The 20272-nt window shown below is 42.3% G+C and overlaps 1 protein-coding gene and 1 non-coding gene across 2 annotated transcripts in view; both read left to right on the top strand.

Moving 5' to 3' along the window:
* LOC126426492 (TSC22 domain family protein 1-like) overlaps positions 1–20272 on the top strand; it is an 81983-nt gene that overhangs the window by 44318 nt on the left and 17393 nt on the right. Inside the window, exons 10-13 of the mRNA XM_050088401.1 lie at positions 1277–1335; positions 6638–6693; positions 12161–12407; positions 15178–15461. Coding sequence (XP_049944358.1) covers positions 1277–1335; positions 6638–6693; positions 12161–12407; positions 15178–15461 — 646 coding nt within the window. The remainder of the gene's footprint in view (positions 1–1276; positions 1336–6637; positions 6694–12160; positions 12408–15177; positions 15462–20272) is intronic.
* Trnal-caa (transfer RNA leucine (anticodon CAA)) lies at positions 10864–10938 on the top strand. The gene has a single exon. It is a non-coding gene; the product is annotated as a tRNA-Leu (tRNA).

Below are 20272 nucleotides of genomic sequence, written 5' to 3' on the forward strand. Positions count from 1 at the left end.
TTGTCTGGAGAATAGCCTTGTATGGAAGTGGAATGGCAATAAGCAGTTCGGATGAGAATAGAAGCTTTTGAAATGTGCTGCCACAGAAGAATGCCGAAGATTAGACGGGTAGATCATGTAAATAATGAGATGGTACCCAGTAGAAATGGGGATAAAGGAAATTTGGGACATAACTTGATTAAAAGAAAGGGTCGGTCGGTAGGAGACATTCTGAGACATTGAGGAATTGTCGGTTGGAGGGAAGCGTGGGGGTTAAAAGTAGCAGAGGGAGAATGAGAGAAGTCAGTAATCAGTTTCAATTGGATGTAGGCTGCAGTTGTTATTCGGAGATGAAGAGGCTTGCATAGGATAGTGGGGAGAGGTCCATCAAACCGTGTTCGAACTAAAGACCACATCAAAACCGTGGAGAAATTTAAGAGGGTCAGTCTATAAGGTGCCCTTATTTCTTACTCAATCAGTTCATCTGATCTTCAACATTATCCTACAATGCTGCATGTCAAATGCTTCCAAGCATTTCACTTCTGCCTTCCCCCATCATCCATATTCCACACCCAACCGATTCGTAAATTGGTCACGCCAGTGTGCATTTCTCCCCAAATTTACAATGGTTCGATGCATACAGATTTTGGTAGCCGAGTAACATCAGCTGACCGAAGAACTGGTCACATAGGACTAGCCTAAGATTCTGTTGCCATTAAACTTTCTTCCGACTGTGTACATTTAACCCGTCACTTGTAACACTGTTGGTAATGCAGACACAGCAACAGTTGCTGGAACTGGATGACTATCTAGAATGGGAGTGACCAACCTCTGAGCTTACCTGGACCACACTGTAAGAAGAAAAGTGTTTTTGAGCTGCACATAATATACTTAATGTTAGCAATAAGCACTTGGGAAGGGGGGGGGGGAGGGGGGGGGAGAGAGAGAGAGAGAGAGAGAGAGAGAGAGAGAGAGAGAGAGAGATATATATATGGGATGGACCAATGAGAGAATGGCATTGTGTGGTGGGAATTTCAGATTGAAAATATTCAATTTATCATAACTACACAAATGGAATTTGATGGAATTATATTATTATTATTTTTACCAGTTGTGTGATGACAGATACTGACTTCTTGGGGTGCGTTGATACTTGCTTCGGGCCACATGCGGGCTGTGGGTAGGACACACCTACTATAGAACAATATCTCTTGTACCTGTTAGCCTTCTTTCCTTTCAGGAATGAAATTTTTGCTGCTAACTTCATTTGTGAACGTTCTGTGTCTTCCGTTTGCAGGTGCTGCGGAGTCTACCAATGAGGAGGACAGTGGCTCGTCTCAGCTGCAATCGGTGCAGGTGCGGAAAATATTTGTTCCTCGTTTAGTCTGTATGTTTTTTTAAATTCTCGCTTGTGTAACAATTTTCATTTGGTGGCTCAAAGAGGACGGTTGGAGTGGAACAAATCCTAATTACCAGACTGTGTGACCGCATTCTGGACTTACTCCAAACCTCTCCACCGGGCCACCTCAAAAGAGAGCGTGTGGTACTCAGCTGAGATCTGTCCATCCAGATGGTAACATTAAAGCAACAAATCCCCTTGTTAGTCACTGGGCGGGGGGGGCGGGGGGGGGAGGGGTGGGGGGCAGCATGTGTTTCAGTGGCAGCACTCACTCACTCCAAGCCTCTCAGTATGTAGTTACCAAAACAACACAGGCGCACGCCCACCCTCCTCCTCCCCCCCCATGCACACATACATCTTCATTGATAGTTTGCAAACCACTGTGAAGAGCATGGCAGTGGGTACTTGCCATGCTACCAGTAATTACCGTATTTACTCGAATCTAAGCCGCACTCGAATCTAAGCCGCACCTGAAAAATTAGACTCGAAATCAAGAAAAAAAAATTTTCCCGAATCTAAGCCGCACCTGAAATTTGAGACTCGAAATTCAAGGGGAGAGAAAAGTTTTAGGCCGCACCTCCAAATCGAAACAAAGTTGGTCCATTATAATATGAGACACAATTTAGGTCGAATGAATGACGATACAGCTACAGTAGGCTCGAGTCGTAAGCTTAGCAGTTCAGCTTTACTAGGTAGCCATTGCTATGCGTCACGCGCTCCGTCCATACATATACAGGTACCTTTCCTTTTTCACGTGCTTTGTCTGGTTTGAATTAATTGCTTATTTTGCTTTGATCTGGTAAGTGCCATTCTGTTTGTTATAGGTGTTTGCGTCACTCTAAGCTGAAAATGCATTACTGTACTGTGTCATGAATTGTTTGTCGCATTCTGATAATGAGTGTTGTTAGCCTGTCCCTGCTCGCGGCATGGCTTGTTTTCGTGCGCGCTACCACCGCTTACAATTAAAAAAGAGAGGAATTGTTTCATTAGCAAAACAATGGCAAGAGACTGCTATTTGTTGTTACTTACACTGCTGCTTACTTTGATAATGATCAACAAGAACCAAATAATATATTGCTTTTGATAGAAGACGTCCTGAACGAGAGTTTAGCGAAAATTTTTCTCCGTTTGAAAATCTTTGCAGACGCCTCTTTAGTACATTACATTCTGCACATAAATTAGTCATCTTAGATTTAAAAATCTAGTCAATTGTCGTGCTTCATTTCTGCCTGTATCACTATTAGGTATAAGAATAATACGAATATAAACATGACATGATATGTATATTCTTCCGCGTTTGCTGTTGTCTCACCCTAGTTTCGTAGTTTATTCGGCAGATAGGATTTAAATGAGATAGCAGCAAACACGAAAGAATACACGGCAAAATGTTTATATTCGTATTATTCTTATGGCGAAGAGAATACTGTATGTGATTCACAATTCATAAAAGTTCCTATTAGCAACCATCTCTTCTCACAGGTAGGAATAAATTCAGAACGTAGTGTTGGCCATATTGACAAACATCCCAAACAGTCTTGTCAGTCGGATTTTCGTACTACATTGAAATGCTGCTACATTCGAAGATGAACGATACGGAATTTGTATTTACTTCGTTGGATAATGTATAAAATGCAGTGGTCGAAACTCGGGGCGGAGAAGAAGGCTTGTCTTCCACCCTTTTTTTTTTTAATTTATTTACTGACGCGGAGATTTTTGCGCCAGTATTTATCTTTGTGCTGCAAAGCATGCCTATGCAGCGCTACATATATTCGATGGCAGAAGTCATTTGTGGCGGCACCTACCAACATTTTTCAGAACTTCCGCTTACTTTGCACTCGATTCTAAGCCGCAGGCGGATTTTTGGATTAAAAAAACCGGAAAAAAAGTGCGGCTTAGAGTCGAGTAAGTACGGTAGAGCTTCTTATAATTCCATTCACATATTGACTTAAGGGAGAAAAGCAGTTTAAATGTCCATTGTGAATGCTGTAATCGGCCTAAGCTTGTTCTCACAAATCCTGTGGTAGTTGCACACGAGGGCTCTATTATATTCCTAGATTCGTCATTTAAAACCGATTTTTGCAACTTTATAAGCAGGCTTAATCAGTAGAATTTGTGTCTGCGTGTTCAGTTTCCTCAGTACCTCAGTCACTGCCTTGTGCATGTCAAACAGACCTGTGACCATTTGTGCCACCTTTCTTTCTATACATTCAGTACCCTCTGTTAGTCGTATTTGGTACGGGTCAAACACTCGTGAGCCACATTCTAGGATGGACCGCACGAGTGATTTGTAAGCAGTCTTGTTTGTGGACTGTTTGCATTTCCCGGGTATTCTACCAATGAACCAAAGTCTGTCACCTGCTTTAGCTATGATTTAGGCTTGCATTTCTCAACCTTCCAGTACTTGCGAACCAATTTTCAGTTGTAATTTTTATTGACCCCCCCCCCCCCCCTCTTCCTCTCATGATAACAGTATACAGGGTGATTCATGAAGATATGCAAATATTTTAATATGTTGTTCTTCAAGTAAAAATAAAGAAAAACATATAAACATAGGTCTGCAAATGTTTAGTTACGGAGTTACAGCAAATAAAAGATTTTTCCTCAAATTTAGCAACTTCGCTAATATGAAGCCATTGCAAAACTGAACGAGGTTAAAGTAAAGCAAAATTTCCGCTTATTTTGTTGTTGTTGGTCTGTTGAATCTAATAAAACGTGTCCCAGACCTGTATGTGTAGTAGTTTTCCAGAACATCCAGAGAAGCAAAGATTATTATACAAGTAAATTTGTTTACTTTTCATTAAGAATGTAGAAACATTTATGTCATTGTTGACAACCCTTAGTGAGTTGTTTCAGTTGTTTCCTAATCTTGAAACGAGTTATTTTTCTGTATTGTTCAGTGAAAGAACATAATAACATTAGTGTATTTAAGTGAAACTATATAGTAACTGTTGTAGTTTGTAGATTATTTATAAAATAGGGAGGCCTTTCAAATTTGCTTCTCTGGATGTCTGGGACATGTTTTGTTAGATTCACCAGGTCAATAACAACAGAATAAATGGAAGTCATGCTTTACTTTAACCTCGTACAGTTTTGCAATGGCTTCATATTAGTGAAGTTGTTAAATTTAAGGCAAAAACTTTTATCAGCCGTAACTCCGTAACTAAACATTTGTGGAGCTATGTTTATATGAACTCTTTTCTTTAGTTTTACTTGTAGAATAACATATTAAAATATTTGTATATTTTTGTGAATCTCCCTGTATACAGTGTGTCCCAAAAGGTACAAATACAGCTTAAATGTATTATAGCATCCAAACTAGTTAAGGTATACACAATGTTTGGCTTATGTGACACTATCACTCGGAGTTTTTGTACCTTTGGAGGTATGTTATGTTATGTTATGTTAACTGGGGACCTAGAAACGATGGAGAGGCTCAGTCCCCGCCGCAGCCGCAGTGGTCCACAACCCCACGACGACTACCGCAGTCCACTTCACCCCTCCGCCGCCCCACACCGAACCCAGGGTTATTGTGCAGTTCGGCCCCCGGTCGACCTCCAGGGAACGTCTCACACCGGACGATTGTAACCCCTATGTTTGCTTGGTAGAGTAATGGTGGTGTACGCGTACGTGGAGAACTTGTTTGCGCAGCAATCGCCGACATAGTGTAACTGAGGCGGAATAAGGGGAATCAGTCTGCATTTGCCGAGGCAGATGGAAAACCGCCTAAAGACCATCCACGGACTGGCCGGCTCACCGGACCTCGACACAAATCCACCGGGCGGATTCGTGCCGGGGACCAGGCGCTCCTTCCCGCCTTGAAAGCCGTCCGTTAGACCACACGGCCAACTGGGTGGGCACCTTTGGAATTTCTCACAAAATCCAACATATCCATGTTGCTCCAAGTATGGGTAGAGCTAGAATATGGACTGGATGTTGTGAGTGGCCGGCTTTAAATGGTGACATTAGGAATATACTATAATCTCCTACATATCACTCAGATAGGAACCGTGAAAATATGATCAGAATAATTCAGCGTGCACAGGGACGTTTAGACAGTCATTCTTCCTGTGCTCCATATGTGAATGTAATGGGAAGAAACCCCAATAACTGGTACAGTGGGACGTACCCTCTGCTGTGCACAGTGGTTTGCAGAGTAGTAACAGTAGCAGTAGCTTTCTTCATCCGTAGATATCTTATTACAAGAATATAGGACATGTCAAAGTATTTAAAAGTTAGACCAATTTAAAATAAGCTAATTCGAATACACGTACAGTTACAGACTTCTAGTTAGGCACAATCATTAGATTTACTCCTCGTGTACAATACTTAGCGTGAAGGTGTTATGTGGAATGTTGGATGTTTTATAATTTTTATTATTATTATTTATTTGTGTAACTTTTTTTAACCAAACCCCTACTATGTTTTATCTTAGTAATCCTTCAGTGTGCAAAATGTATTGCATAACAGGCACTTTTTAGCTGCCTTTTTAAATAAGTGTGTTTTTGCAATTTCTTTAATCTCTTTTGGTAATTCATTGTACACTTTACTTCTTCATAGAAAATCCTGTTTTGAGTTTTATGTTCATTTTTTCTTTGTAAGTGCAAGTTTAGTCTACTAGCTCTGTCATGGACAGAGCTGTTTGTGCAGTAATTACTATTATTATTTTTGATATGTACAACTGACTGGTAAATGTGTTCACACGGAGTAGTTAAAATCCCCAGTGTTTTGGAAACATCTTTTCAATTACAGGTTAGGTGTAGATAGATGGTTTAGGAATTGTTCCTCTTATCGGACAATTCAGATGCGATCCTGTCACTGTTGTGCGCTGTTTGTGAGTGCCGTGTGTCCCCTCCTTTGTAGGATTTGTGGTGGAAGACTCCTCAGTTAATGATGTCAGTTCAACCATTCTCGTGATAATTCGGAGAACTTCCTACTCGGTGGTCGGCAACATTCGGCTTTACTCGGTTCGGACAGAATGCTCTTACTCGGAGTTGCCGTACTGAAGTTCACTCGCTTCTGGAAGCCCAGACGATTCCTATTTGGTATAGGCTGCAGTTTCATATTATTTATCAGTGTGGGAAGTAGAGGAATATTTATTAAGTTTGAAAAATTTACTTCTGTCTTTTAAGTGTCAATAAAAGGTGGCAGAGAGAGGGAGGGGTAGGTTTGCGTGAAGAGTTTCCTGACTGCTTCACATTAGACAGAAGAGCTCTAGCGTTTTTTCCTGGCAATCCTCACAGTTCACGTTTGTTGTTGCAGGTGCTGCGCAGCATACTACCCCAGCTGAAGACGGCACCAGAGCGGGAGCTGTCCAGGTGAGTAGCGTAGACCACAACCTGCCAGTTGCTCGCTGCAGGCAGATTAGAGCGATAATCGGACTCCTCCTCGTAACAAGTTCGTTTACTCAGCTCGAGAGTGTGAGGAAAGTATCCACTGCGTCATGAGACGTTACGAGAGAGACGAGATTTGCAGAGAGCCCTGTTTGTGGGACTACGAAATCTGCATTCTGATAAGAGCCGATTCGTACGTCGCTTCTCCCAGACTAAATCTTGCATTGCTAAATGTATACGGGACAGACCCGAACTACACCACCAAAAGTTTTTGGTTAAGTGACTAGTGGCTTGTTTTAGAGTAGTCGTATAATTATTATTTTGTTTATTAGGTTACCCTCCATTCAGAGGCTGTTGCACTCAGCGACTGTTATTTTTACTTGTAAACAATAGATTTCAGCTATCAGTCGTCCTTTGAAATTTTTATTGGCAGATCTAGATTTCAGCTAGAAACTAGCCATTCTCAATGCTGAGAATACAACAGGTACATAGTTAGATGATGTCATAAAAAAGTTGCAATTAATGGCTTATCTCATATGGTTTACATATTACATTCCACTATCATTTTTGATCAATGCATGTAATGCCAGGCAAATGTCGTCGAACTGTTCGTGCAGATGGTTGTCGTCTTACAGACGTCCCCATCTGTTGACTCGAGGATCGAGACGTGGCTGCACGATCCGTCACAGCCATACCACTATCATTTTTTATCAATGCATGTAAAGCCAGACATTACAGCTGCTAGTTTCTAGCTGAAATCTAGATCTGCCAATAAAAATTCCAAAGGATGACTGATAGCTGAAATCTATTATTTACAAGTATTATTTATTTGGTTTATTTCTGTGGAAATGGAGCGAGCTACTGTACTTGTGCCGGTGAAATGTTGCACTTGACAGTTCACGTCATGTCGAGTTAGGTCGGATATACTAAAACAGCATTGTTACAACAGCAGCCTCCCTCTACATAACAACCGATAGTTTTCCATTCTCTCGTAAATGAAAGTTATCCAGCAATAACAGGGTATATAAGAATTAGTTTTTAAGTTGCTAGCACAGTGATAGCAAATAAATAACAGTATAATGATGTGTGTCTATCGACCTGCCAGCACTTTCGTTCGGTAAGTCACCTCATCTTTGTTTTTATATATAATTTTTCCCACGTGGAATGTTTCCTTCTATTATATTAACAGTATAATAAGATAGATATAAGCGTAGCAAAGCACACGCATTCATTGAAGGAGCAAAGAACTACAGAAAATAAGGATTAGATCAGACAATGTGGTTCATAGTCTAAAAAACAAGTAACTGAGATTTTTAACTTCTTGCTCGATACGAATTTCCAGCGTGGTGGAATAATTGTAGGTCAGCTACTTCTGTTAATCAGTACAACAAAAAAACTGGCCAAAATTGCAAGTTTAACTTTTTTTTTAATTTACTTGATGACTAGTTTTTGGCTGGTACCCATTTTCAGATCATTGTAACAAATAGTCAAATTGGTATTTCTGAAAATGCCAAAACTGTGTCACAAATGTGCACACAAACAGTTACTGAGAATACTGATTATCTGTATTGAAAATGGGTCCCGGCCCGAAACTAGTTATTGATTCAATAAAAAAATAGTGAAATTTGCAACTTTGACTGGTTTTTTTATTGTGCTGATTCTCGCTCTGGGTTTGATAATGACAATGATGCAATAAATAACTGATACTCCTTGCTTTTCTATCACCAATTTATGGTGGCAATGGGACAACTCCATCCACCACCCAATCGTACAGTTGTTGAAATAAGTACCAAAACCTTTTTCATTACTGAGACAAAGTTCTGACCGTGATCCCAATTTTACCGTATCTGAATATCACTCCTTGCAAGCCTTCCAAGAATTCCTCACATCCAGCATTGCTTTAAATTCTTCCTCAGGTCCCTACAACGTAACCCTAATCTATCCTCTCCAGAACTACAGACTAAGCGTTCCTTAAAAGCTGACGACTCCATCATTCTCCCAGTGGACAAAGGATCTACCACTGTGGTACGTGACTGACAGGAGTACGTTATAGTAACTTTCTCGTGGAACTCTTTGATTTGGTCCGTGTTTGCAGAGAGAAACAGTAATATGGGAATTGTTGAGTCACTGTAACACATTATTACATTTTTACTTCTCATTTTTTGAAATACAGTTTCTGTGGATACTTTCATACTACCTTAATTATTGTACGTTGGTGCATGTTTTTAAGAACTGTTATCACTCTTAGCAGCATATTTTCTGTGCTTCTTCTGTTGCCGTTTTTCTCAGCATACATCATGGCATGTGCAACTGTGTGAGGGGCTGTTAGTATATGCCTAAGTGGAGTTTCGAATATGACGTATACCGAGACATTGTAAGTACAGCAAGTAGGAGTTTCCAGGAGAAAGGAAGTATGATTTAGATGTCTGCATGCTTCCATTATCTGTGAAGTCTCATGTCCGCATCATGCTTCAACACAGGTAACTTGGAGCTCTCTGCACCTTCGGAGCATGTAAAAGGCTGTAATGTGCAGTCACCAAAATGTACAACATGAAACACACAGTAGTGAAACAGAACTTAGACACAATCAAAAGGACTGTGATGTAGGACACACACAGCACATACCATTGACATTTGCACTGCTGTGCAGGTATTTTCAGTGCAGTACAGATATTTAGCTGCATGAATCCCTTCAGGAATCCCTTGTACCAAAATACTCAGAAAATATTCCTGAATTGCCTTTGTATTTGGGGATGTTGAGAGGACTATTGACCATCGCTCGCGCGTGCGTGTGCGTGTGTGTGCACGTGCACGTGAAGAGGAGAGGCTGGGGGGGGGGGGTGGGGGTGGATGGAAAAATTACTGTGTGTGGGGTTGCCCCCCCCCCCTCTCCCACACGCTCGCACACAATTTTTTTCAGTGTGCATACTGCTCATGGACTTAGTTAATTTTCTGTTGTGTTGCCCTAATTTATATATTTAAAAAATCTTTGTTTCTGTCAGCTGATAAAATGTATCGTTCTAATTTACTTACTATTTGAATTATCAGGAAGATCAATTCGTAGTCTACACTTGTCCGTGTGATAGGTGGGGTGTGAGTAACGTGCTCTTAATTTGTAACTGTCCCAAATTTATTCCTGTTTCCTCCTTGAGGAGGGAGCTATTAGTTCTGAAAGCTGTGATTGTGTCAAATACTTCTACGTGTGTGTGTGTGTGTGTGTGTGTGTGTGTGTGTGTGTGTGTGTGTCTGCAGCACTAAACATTTCAACTCCGTGACTGTAAGTATTGGCCAGAAATTCTCTGTTATTATACATTAATACGGTGTATAAAGATTAGTAGAAGTACCGAGTGATCAAAAAGTCAGTATAAATTTGAAAACTTAATAAACCACGGAATAATGTAGATAGAGAGGTAAAAATTGACACACATGCTTGGAATGACATGGGGTTTTATTAAAAAAAAATATTATATATTGACACACATACAGAGTCACAAAATTTCCGACAGATGGCGCTGGACAGCAAAACATCAGTAGCTGCTACTGTGACTGGTGAGAGGTACGCCGATATGTTACAGAATCGCACCATCCCCAGCCTCGCTGATAAACACCTGCTGGAATGTACGATGTTTATGCAAGGTGGCGCTCCACTCCATACTGCTAGACGCGTGAAAGATCTGTTGCGCGCGTCGTTTGGTAATGATTGTGTGCTCAGCCGCCACTTTCGTCACGCTCGGCCTCCCAGGTCCCCAGGCCTCAGTCTGTGCGATTATTGGCTTTGGGGTTACCTGAAGCCGCAAGTGTATCGTGATTGACCGACATCTCTAGGGATGCCGAAAGACAACATCAGATTCCAATGCCTCACTGTAACTCCGGACATGCTTTACAGTGCTGTTCACAACATTATTCCTCAACTACAGCTATTGTTGAGGAATGACAGTGGACATTTTGAGCATTGAAACTGTGTGCCCGACCGAGACTCGAACTCGGGACCTTTGCCTTTCGCGGGCAAGTGCTCTACCAACTGAGCTACCGAAGCACGACTCACGCCCGGTACTCACAGCTTTACTTCTGCCAGTACCTCGTCTCCTACGTTCCAAACTTTACAGAAGCTCTCCTGCTGGCAGAAGTAAAGCTGTGAGCACCGGGCATGAGTCATGCTTCGGTAGCTCAGTTGGTAGAGCACTTGCCCGCAAAAGGCAAAGGTCCCGAGTTCGAGTCTCGGTCGGGCACACAATTTTAATCTGCCAGGAAGTTTCATATCAGTGCACACTCCGCTGCAGAGTGAAAATCTCATTCTGGATATTGAGCAATTCCTGTAAAGAACATCATCTTTGCTTTGTCTTACTGTATTATGCTAATTACTGCTATTCTGATCAGATGAAGTGCCATCTGTCAGACATTTTTGAACTTTTGTATTTTCTTGGTTCCCATAAAACCCCACGTCATTCCAAGCACGTGTGTCAATTTGTACCTCTCTATCTACATTATTCCGTGATTTATTTAGTCTTCAAATTTGTACAGACTTATTGATCACCCACTATATTGGGGCTGCATGTCTTTTTTAAAACAGCACTGTAACAAAGACTGTAGTTTCTTGATAATTTGTAGCTGCAGCTTCAAAGCTTGCTTCCCCCCCCCCCCCCCCCACCCCCCATCACTCTACTGACTGGTTTGATGCGGCCCGCCACAAATTCCTTTCCTGTGCTAACCTCTTCATCTCAGAGTAGCACTTGCAACCTACGTCCTCAATTATTTGCTTGACGTATTCCAATCTCTGTCTTCCTCCACAGTTTTTGCCCTCTACAGCTCCCTATAGTACCATGGAAGTCATTCCCTCATGTCTTAGCAGATGTCCTACCATCCTGTCCCTTCTCCTTATCAGTGTTTTCCACATATTCCTCCTCTCCGATTCTGCGTAGAACCTCCTCATTCCTTACCTTATCAGTCCACCTAATTTTCAACATTCGTCTATAGCACCATATCTCAAATGCTTCGATTCTCTTCTGTTCCGGTTTTCCCACAGTCCGTGTTTCACTACCATACAATGCTGTACTCCAGATGTACATCCTCAGAAATTTCTTCCTCAAATTAAGGCCGGTATTTGATATTAGTAGACTTCTCTTGGCCAGAAATGCCTTTTTTGCCATAGCGAGTCTGCTTTTGAAGTCCTCCTTGCTCCGACCGTCATTGGTTATTTTACTGCCTAGGTAGCAGAATTCCTTAACTTCATTGACTTCGTGACCACCAATCCTGATGTTAAGTTTCTCGCTGTTCTCATTTCTACTACTTCTCATTACCTTCGTCTTTCTCCGATTTACTCTCAAACCGTACTGTGTACTCATTACACTGTTCATTCCGTTCAGCAGATCATTTAATTCTTCTTCACTTTCACTCAGGATAGCTTCAAAGCTACGGCATTAAAAAAATAACGGAAAATGATTTTTGGTTTCAGTAGCAGCAGTGAAGGATCAGGTGCGACGGCAGACGCCTCGGCAGCAGTACCGCGGTCGGAGCGGCCGCCGGAGGACTCGCGGAAGACGGCGGGAGAGGCTCGGGTCACGGAAGTCGGCACTAAGCCGCAGCCGCAGCCATACCGGCCGCCGGCAATCAGCTTCGCCTCTTGGGGCGAGCGGCCGCGCGACCGGGCCGTCTCGCTCAAGGTGGACAGCGACTACCGCGTGGGCGGCGCTCACACCCAGGTGAGGCGGCAGCTGGCGGTCGTCCGATCTCTTTGCCGTTCTGACCCGGCACATTCCGGGGGTACCGTATTTTCACAGGTACGCGGGGAACTGTCGAAGCTGCGACACTGGCGAGAGAGACGAGTAACAATATTTTAAGCGCAGTAAGAAGAATAAGCGATGGAATTTGTTGGCGGTGCAGGGGTATGCTGGGTGTAAACCTTAACGCACGGAGCTGTCACCTCTGGCAGCGACGAGTTTTCTGACCTGGCCGAGCACCGAATCGTACTTAGCTCGGGTGGCACACGCAGGTCCTTCGTCGTGTGCCGCTTCGAACCCGTTCCAGAGTACGTCAGCTGTGGCGGTTGGTGAGTGTGGCGTGCCAGACTGTCGGCAACCCGTGAACGGACGTATCCGTACGGTGAGGGTCCTGGAGGATGGAGGACGTGCCAGTCGAAGTGACGGTCGGGGTGGCACGGGTGAGGTGCGATCTTGTGATACCTTGTTGAAAGGTGCCTCTGAAACACCTGTGACACAGCACAGAGCTGCCGAATTTGACACGTGTCCAGATTACCCCCTGCACAAACTGGAGGTGACTATTGTGTACCTGTAGGTATCCGGTACCGTCACGAGCTGACCGAGGAGTAAAAGTTTAGTATAGGGCCAGTGGTGTACTTAGGTTTTGTGCAGAAATGTTGTCAGCACTTGCCGCGAGGTGTGATGTGAACGAAAGGTGACGTGTCAACTGTTTGTGTTGTGCAGCCAGTGAGAGAGCTGCAGGCACATGATGTATTTTGAAGTAATACATTTGGAAGAAATGGTGCAAAATTGCTGTAAATGAGGATTAGAAATTTAATTTTTCCTTGTTTGAGTGACATCTGTTTAAACTCCGCCCATATCTGCAAACCGAGGACATCATCTGAACCTGTGGTATATTTGAGAAAGCAGTGATGTATTTCTCTGCACTGTGTTGCTACACAGTCAATCTGTGAAGCACATTAAGTAAGTGGATCTGTGTATTTTAATTATATCGTGGGAGGGGGTAGGTGGAGCACTGTTTATTAATTAAATCGTGGGAGGAGGTAGGTGGGCCAATGTTATATTAATATATCTAATGTGCACCTCTGTTATGAACGAAAATTGATCTGCCTGCTCTCTCCCACGATTTAAGTAAAAAACATTGATCCACTTACGCAGTGTGCTCACATAAATCAGTTGTGTATTTATTTCACTACAATATTTTATACTTTTGTGTCTCTGCAATTAATCTGTGAGACATGCACCAACATCGGTCTCACTTTATAGCACTCAGTGCCACAATCAAAAAATATTTCTCATGAAACTCGCTAACACACTGAAAAACAGCAGATAAGTTAATGGTTTTAATTTTGATGCTAGATATATATTGTCTCTCTTCTCAACTCTCATTGGTGATGCCAAAGAATTGTCCCATCAGCTGCACAAAGGTGATACGTTGCTAACCTCTGAGCTGGATAAGCACTGCCGTGACTGCTTCTGGCCCCGATCTAGACTTTAGCCAAACCGGGCTTGTATGACGGTGTCAAATGCGGTGTGTCGACATTCGTTCTCCTCGGAACCTCTCCACGTAGACGCGTTGCTCGAGCGAGGTGCATTACGCGAAACTAGAACTCGCTCGGAAAGAAGTTGCGGTACCACTCGCGTGGTGAGTATTGTCGTGTGACGCAGCACTTCTCGACTTGGTGACATATCTCGGATAACTGCAGGGAGATGAGAGGCAGTCCTCCAAACCGAAGTACTTCTCGCTTTCCCCATTTTTGAACTAAACACTTCATTGTTTGTAATGAATCGAAGGCTCTGTAGCATTAGACCACCGGCAACACACGAATCTGCTAGTATTGCATCATTGCTATTCCCGTGTATTGCTGCTGTACGTCTCGGCGGTCTCGACACTCTGATGTGGGCCCTGCGTGAAACTCGACCGAATCGCGCCGGGTGACGGATGTGTCGAGAAAACACCTGTTTGTGAGTGTGGATGAAAACCTGTATTAAAAGCTACTTATTAGGACTCAATATAAAGCAAATTACTAAATGGCAATAACAGTGACGACAGGTGGTAACAGAGCACGCTTGACAGAAGTAATTTAACAGTGGCAAAACAGTCAAATATTTCTGTTCAGAACGGAATGGGCTAGACTCCTTTGACTGTTTTCATTCAGTTGTTCCCAGAGTGAGTCCACTCGAAAGAAATGAATGGATAATAATCCTATGGATATGTGAAACTAAAAACAAATGAATTGAATTTTTTCATTGAGTAGCTCACACTGACTGGTTTCAGTCAAAAGAATGAATGAATGAATGAATGATCCAGCCATCGTGTGAAGCTATAACCGACTGAACTGATTGTTTTCATTTGTTCGTATCATTACTGGGGTGTACTCACTCTGTTGGCTTGTCACTGGCTCTTCTCCATTTTATCCAACCTGCGCAGAAGTTTTCCCACAGTCTCACCACGCTTATGCTGACAAGAGAAAACAACAAGTTTGGCTTACATGTAAAGTCAGGGTAGTTGTTGAGAATAATTTTCTTCCCTATACGGAGCATATCCTTTGTAGAATCGGGTGTTAGCGAGGACACTTTGATTCCCGTACAGATTCAGTTTTGTTCTGTAGTGTGATGTGTAAAAAATTAATTGTAGCAAATTTGGCCGCTTCAGTTCAAAAAGCTTTCACAAATGTTTTGTGTGTGTGTGTGTGTGTGTGTGTGTGTGTGTGTGTGTTGGCAGCTACTGCATCGTAGTGGATTGTTGCAGGCACAACAAACCTCACAAGAACCTCAGACTGCGAGTGCAGATGCTACTGCCGACATCGCCAAAGCTCCCACGCTCGACGGCGCGGTACCGGAGAAAAAGCCGGAACCGGTGACGGCAGTGCCTTCCGGACAGAACGTGCACATCAGGAGTGTCGAGCCGGCACCTGCACCTGCGCCGCCAGCTGCCGCCAAGGTGGAGCCCACGGTGATCAGGATATCGACTGCGGAGCCCAGGATACGCGCCGTGCAGCTGAAGTCGCAGCCCGCTCCCTCTGGGGTGCAGAGGTGAGGGTGTCATTTCGTACAGAGGATAGGCGAGTACCTCTAGACTGGGACGCGTAATCTGTCTCGGGCGTGTTGCCGTCTCGGATGTTTGTATCGTGCCTTTGTCCTCTGAATGTGATATTCATTCCGTATCGAGTCTTCTGGACCGCCTGGGATTTAGGTGAAACTTGACATAAGAACCTTCAACATCGCAGTGCATCAGCAGTCGTTGGTTAATATATTAAAATACTAAAAACTCGCCTCGATTGTGAAAAAAGCACCTAGTGTTAAGTGTTTTGACCATTTGTAGCTGCAGTTTATTGCGGGTCGCGGGCCATCGAACATAGGCCGGTGTGAGGTGAAGCGTACATCATTAAGTAAAGTAGTGGTTTTGACTTTCTACTATGAACTGTTAGTGTTTTCCTTTTCTTTTTCGTTTATAAATGTATAGTTTCAGTGTTCTTTTAACCATTGACAAAGATGTTCTTAAGCACTTGTGGGTTTTATTGTTGTTCTGAAGAAGGTTTAGTTATCTATGCCGAAACCTGGGTTAACACTTAACACTAGGTGCTTTTTTCGCAATCGAGGTGGGTTTTTAGTTTTTTAATATAGAAACTTGGCATATTTGTTCTTCCTATGGAGTTTTAAAGCTCCTCCACATACTTACCCAATTAATTTTGTGGCTATCAGACTCGAGTACGGGAGCTCTACGGTGAGAACATTTCGTTACTAAGTAAACTTGACCGTGTTGCCCTCTTATAATTTTCAAATACTAAAGTTCCTCAGTCATGAATTGGAAAAATGTCATTTTGAAATAATAACAGTACAAACCAATATTACTCATTTTAAGCAATGTAAACTCCAGGTTGGAATGTCAACAAGCTAGGAAAAGATACTTACCATAAAGATGACATGTTAAGCTGCAGACAGGCACAATTGAAAGACACTTACACACAAGTTTTTGCCACAAACAGGTGCAATGTCAGGAGGTTGTCGGGCAGGGTGTTGGGGAAAACAGAGCAAGGAAAGAAGGAGCAGGGAAAGAGGGGGGGATGCATTGGCAGAGGATAACATACTGTCCCAATACTTTGCACCCAATAGTTTCCACTCCCTATGTCCTATCACCTCTTCCTCACCCTCACCTCCCACTCTCTTTGTGGTCCACTCTCTGCCAGTGCACCTGTCCATCTTTCCCCATTTTTCTCCTTTCTCGCCCCCTTTTTCCCCCAACTCTCTGCCTCACAGCTGCCTGACGCTGTGCCTGTTTGCAGTCTAATCCCTGTGCACTCTGAAAGCATTCCTCCGCCCTCCCCCAACTCTGTGCCCCACCCGGACTCTGCTATTTCTCCCCCTTCACCACCCCTCCAGATTTTTGCTTCCATTTCAAATGACAGTTGCATTCTGGTCCAAGCTGGTCTGCTGGAGTTGGCAGTAGTGTGTGCTTGCTTCTGTGAATGTATGCTGTTTGTGCCTGTCTGCAACTTGACGTATCATCTTTACGGTGAGTGGCAAACTGTCTATTTCTACATTACTCTCTGCTACATTTCTCTGTTTTAATATCTGTTTGACATGTTACACATTCCATAACAATGCTTAGGTTTATCCCCTCCGGTATTAACTGTTAGTCTCATTTCGTACTCATTTCTACATTAATTTACCAGTTTCTCAATGTTCACAGAAGCTGTATAATATTTGTTCAAATTTCAATATGTTCCCCTAACTGAATTTTCTTAACGACAACCACGACGCTGTTTCTTTCCTCTAGTTTCTCAACTAAGCCCGTGCATATTTCAGCAAATAAATTGAATCGTACATTACTTTTACCCTACTGACTGACGAATACCTCGAAATTTGCAGTCGACTCTTTAGCGTGTTCTTCAGACAGTTTACATGTGATGCAGTTGCGTGCGACTGCCTAATAAAAATCTCACGTGACAACTTCCCACTAACATACATGCATGTGACTGGTAAGGCTTGGGCATTGTTGACATCAGTAGTGAGATAATGCCACCATCAGGAAAAGGTGCACAATGCCTCGAAAATTCAAGAAAGCGGTGGTGACTGAGGTGTGTGATTCACTGTATCAGATTACCAAAGAAACCAGTAGTTCTTACAAGGAAAATTAACTGTACCAAATTTCAGCTTTTAACCTCTCTCTTACCATTTTACGGCACTTCCGCTTAGGAGGTCCTGCAATTTTTAACATTGTGGTGATTTAAAAGACATTTGCTAATGTTTTAAAAGTAAACTACCATTTGTATGATAAATAAACTGTGTGAAATATGGTGGTTCTGTACTCTGTGGTAAATGGACTGGAAGAAAATCCCCCTAATACATGCTAGTAAAACAATCAAGACGTGAAGAAATGCATACTTAAATTTTCGTATTTTGTTTTGTAAAAAAAGAAATGGTGCTTCGTTACATCAAATATAAAGGGGAAGGGCACAGTTACTTCAGAAAATGAAATTAAAAAGGTTTTTGCTCCTTTGTTTCTTCTTGTTTTTGTAACACATAGTAGTTTTTAATTTTGCCTTTAGAGCGTAAAGTAAACTACTGAAATTTTCAAAGGACCTCAAGAATATAATTTTGACAAAACTGAAAGTGCTTAAACTCATAAAATAAACAAAATCAACCAAATGTATGCAAAAAATGTCAAAATACGGGGGTTGCTCAGAAAATAATGCACTGCATTTTTTTTTTTCTGAGCCAACAACAATGCTACGAATGTGAAGTGTTACATACGTATTACATGAAGTCTGCTGAATGACCGGGCCAAGTTTCCGTCACTTGCGACAGAGAGCGTAGCTGCAGGACAATTTCAAAATGGCATCTGTACGTGATGTACGTTACGAGCAACATACCGTCATTGAATTTCTCATTGCAGAGGAAGAAACTGTGGGGAATATTCACAAATGTTTGTGCAAAGTCTATGGAACATCGGCTTTTGACAGAAGTACAGTTAGTCGCTGGGCACAGAGGGTGAGGTCATCGTAAAGCAGTTCGGCAAAACTCCACAGTTTGCAGTGGCGGAAAGACCTGTCCACGGCTGTCACACCTGACGTAGCCCCCTCGGACTTCCACTTGTTTGGGCCATTAAAGGATGCTATTCATGGATGCCATTCGTGGAAGACATTTTGAGGACCATGAGGAGGTGATTCACACAGTGAAGCACTGGCTCCGCTATCAGAACAAGGATTTGTACCAACAGGGCATACACACCGTTGTTTCCCACTGGAGGAAGGCCAGAGAATGGAATGGAGATTATATGGAAAAATAGGGTGTGTAGATAAAACACGATTCCTTCGTGTGTGTGTGTGTGTGTGTGTGTGTGTGTGTGTGTGTGTGTGTGTGTGTGTAATTCTCATTATGTTCAATAAAGAACTGCTGAAGAAGAAAAAAATGCACCTTCTGGGCAACCTTCATAATTAATTTTGTTGAACATTTCTGCTTACGCATAATCTATAACAGTAACATATTTTCTGTAAAGCACTCATGACTCCCCTAAAAGCTGATGCTTTAGAAGGTTTAGCAACAGCAAGTGCATTGCAAACTGCTATTGAACAAGTATCCTATCACTTGCGGCTGTGGAATTACAGCGAAAGTCCTGAAGATTGCACAGATCCGACGGTATCATCATCTGCTGTTGTATGTAAGTGACTGATTACACCAGTACCACAGAATGAAATGCTTACAAGCTATGTATCTAGATGGTATCAAATTGTCCTCGCCTACACAAGAAGCCAATGAATATTATTTTGAAGTGGACTCCACATTGTTACTGGCACTCTTTGCTTCCAAGTTCACTAAACAATCTAGTGGCTTAAAGTTCTGGAAACTTACACTTGCATGAAGTGTCTGAAGTTCCCAAAATGTTCAATTAGGTCACAGTGTGTCTGATTTACAGACGCTTCAGAAATAAAATGTTAAGTACTGTCATTTTGTGTCATCACACTGTTAAAAATGCCAAAACATTTAAACTTTGAAGTGCTGTAAAATGGAAACAGGGAGAGATGAAAAGCCAAAACTGCCACGGTTACTTAAGTTTCAACAGAACGTGAGATTGCGGATGAGAAAACGCATTTTTCCCGGTCAAATTGATACGGAATCACATGGAGGCAACATTGACGGTAATAAGAGTTACTGGATCTAATCCTGAAGATTTGTCGTATTCTAATTCTCACTGCACTTGTGTGTTTGTCGTCTATGGAAATCTGAGTGTTATACTATTCATCATAGAATTCTTTACCAAAGTGACTGACTGGAGGATCTTTTGGATGTGTTGTATTTTATGTGCGTGTGCCGTGCAGTCTCTTTGCCAAATAAAATTATTTTGATACACTGAAATATTAGAACCACTCACTTAGTAGTGTGCTGGTCCACCTTTTGAATGAAATACATCCATTGTGAGTGACAAAAATTCAGGGGGGAGGGGGAGGGGGAGGGAGGAATGTCAAAAAATTTTTGACCACCAATATTATATGCGAAATCTTAGTTTTTTATCAAAGCTATGCTGTATCTATATTAATTTAAAGCATTAACTTTTCATATTTGTCTGTTCCCACTTCTTAAACAATGACTGCATTACATGTCACATGCTGTGAATATCTGCTGTCATTGACTGTGAGATCATCTGATGTGAGCTGTGATTGGCTGGCAAACAGCACATCACACAATGCAGTCTCTATTTCAGTGCTGCAAAAGCTGCTGTGCTTTGTTTGGTGAAATTTGTGTTCTGTAATACTCAAATGTGCAGTATACTTGATGTTGCATCAAAGATATTTCCAAAACACATTGCTTTTTTTGCTGGATTTTGTTTCGTAAAGTGCCAGGAA

Source organism: Schistocerca serialis, chromosome 11 (assembly GCF_023864345.2).
Source record: "Schistocerca serialis cubense isolate TAMUIC-IGC-003099 chromosome 11, iqSchSeri2.2, whole genome shotgun sequence".
NCBI lineage: Eukaryota > Metazoa > Arthropoda > Insecta > Orthoptera > Acrididae > Schistocerca > Schistocerca serialis.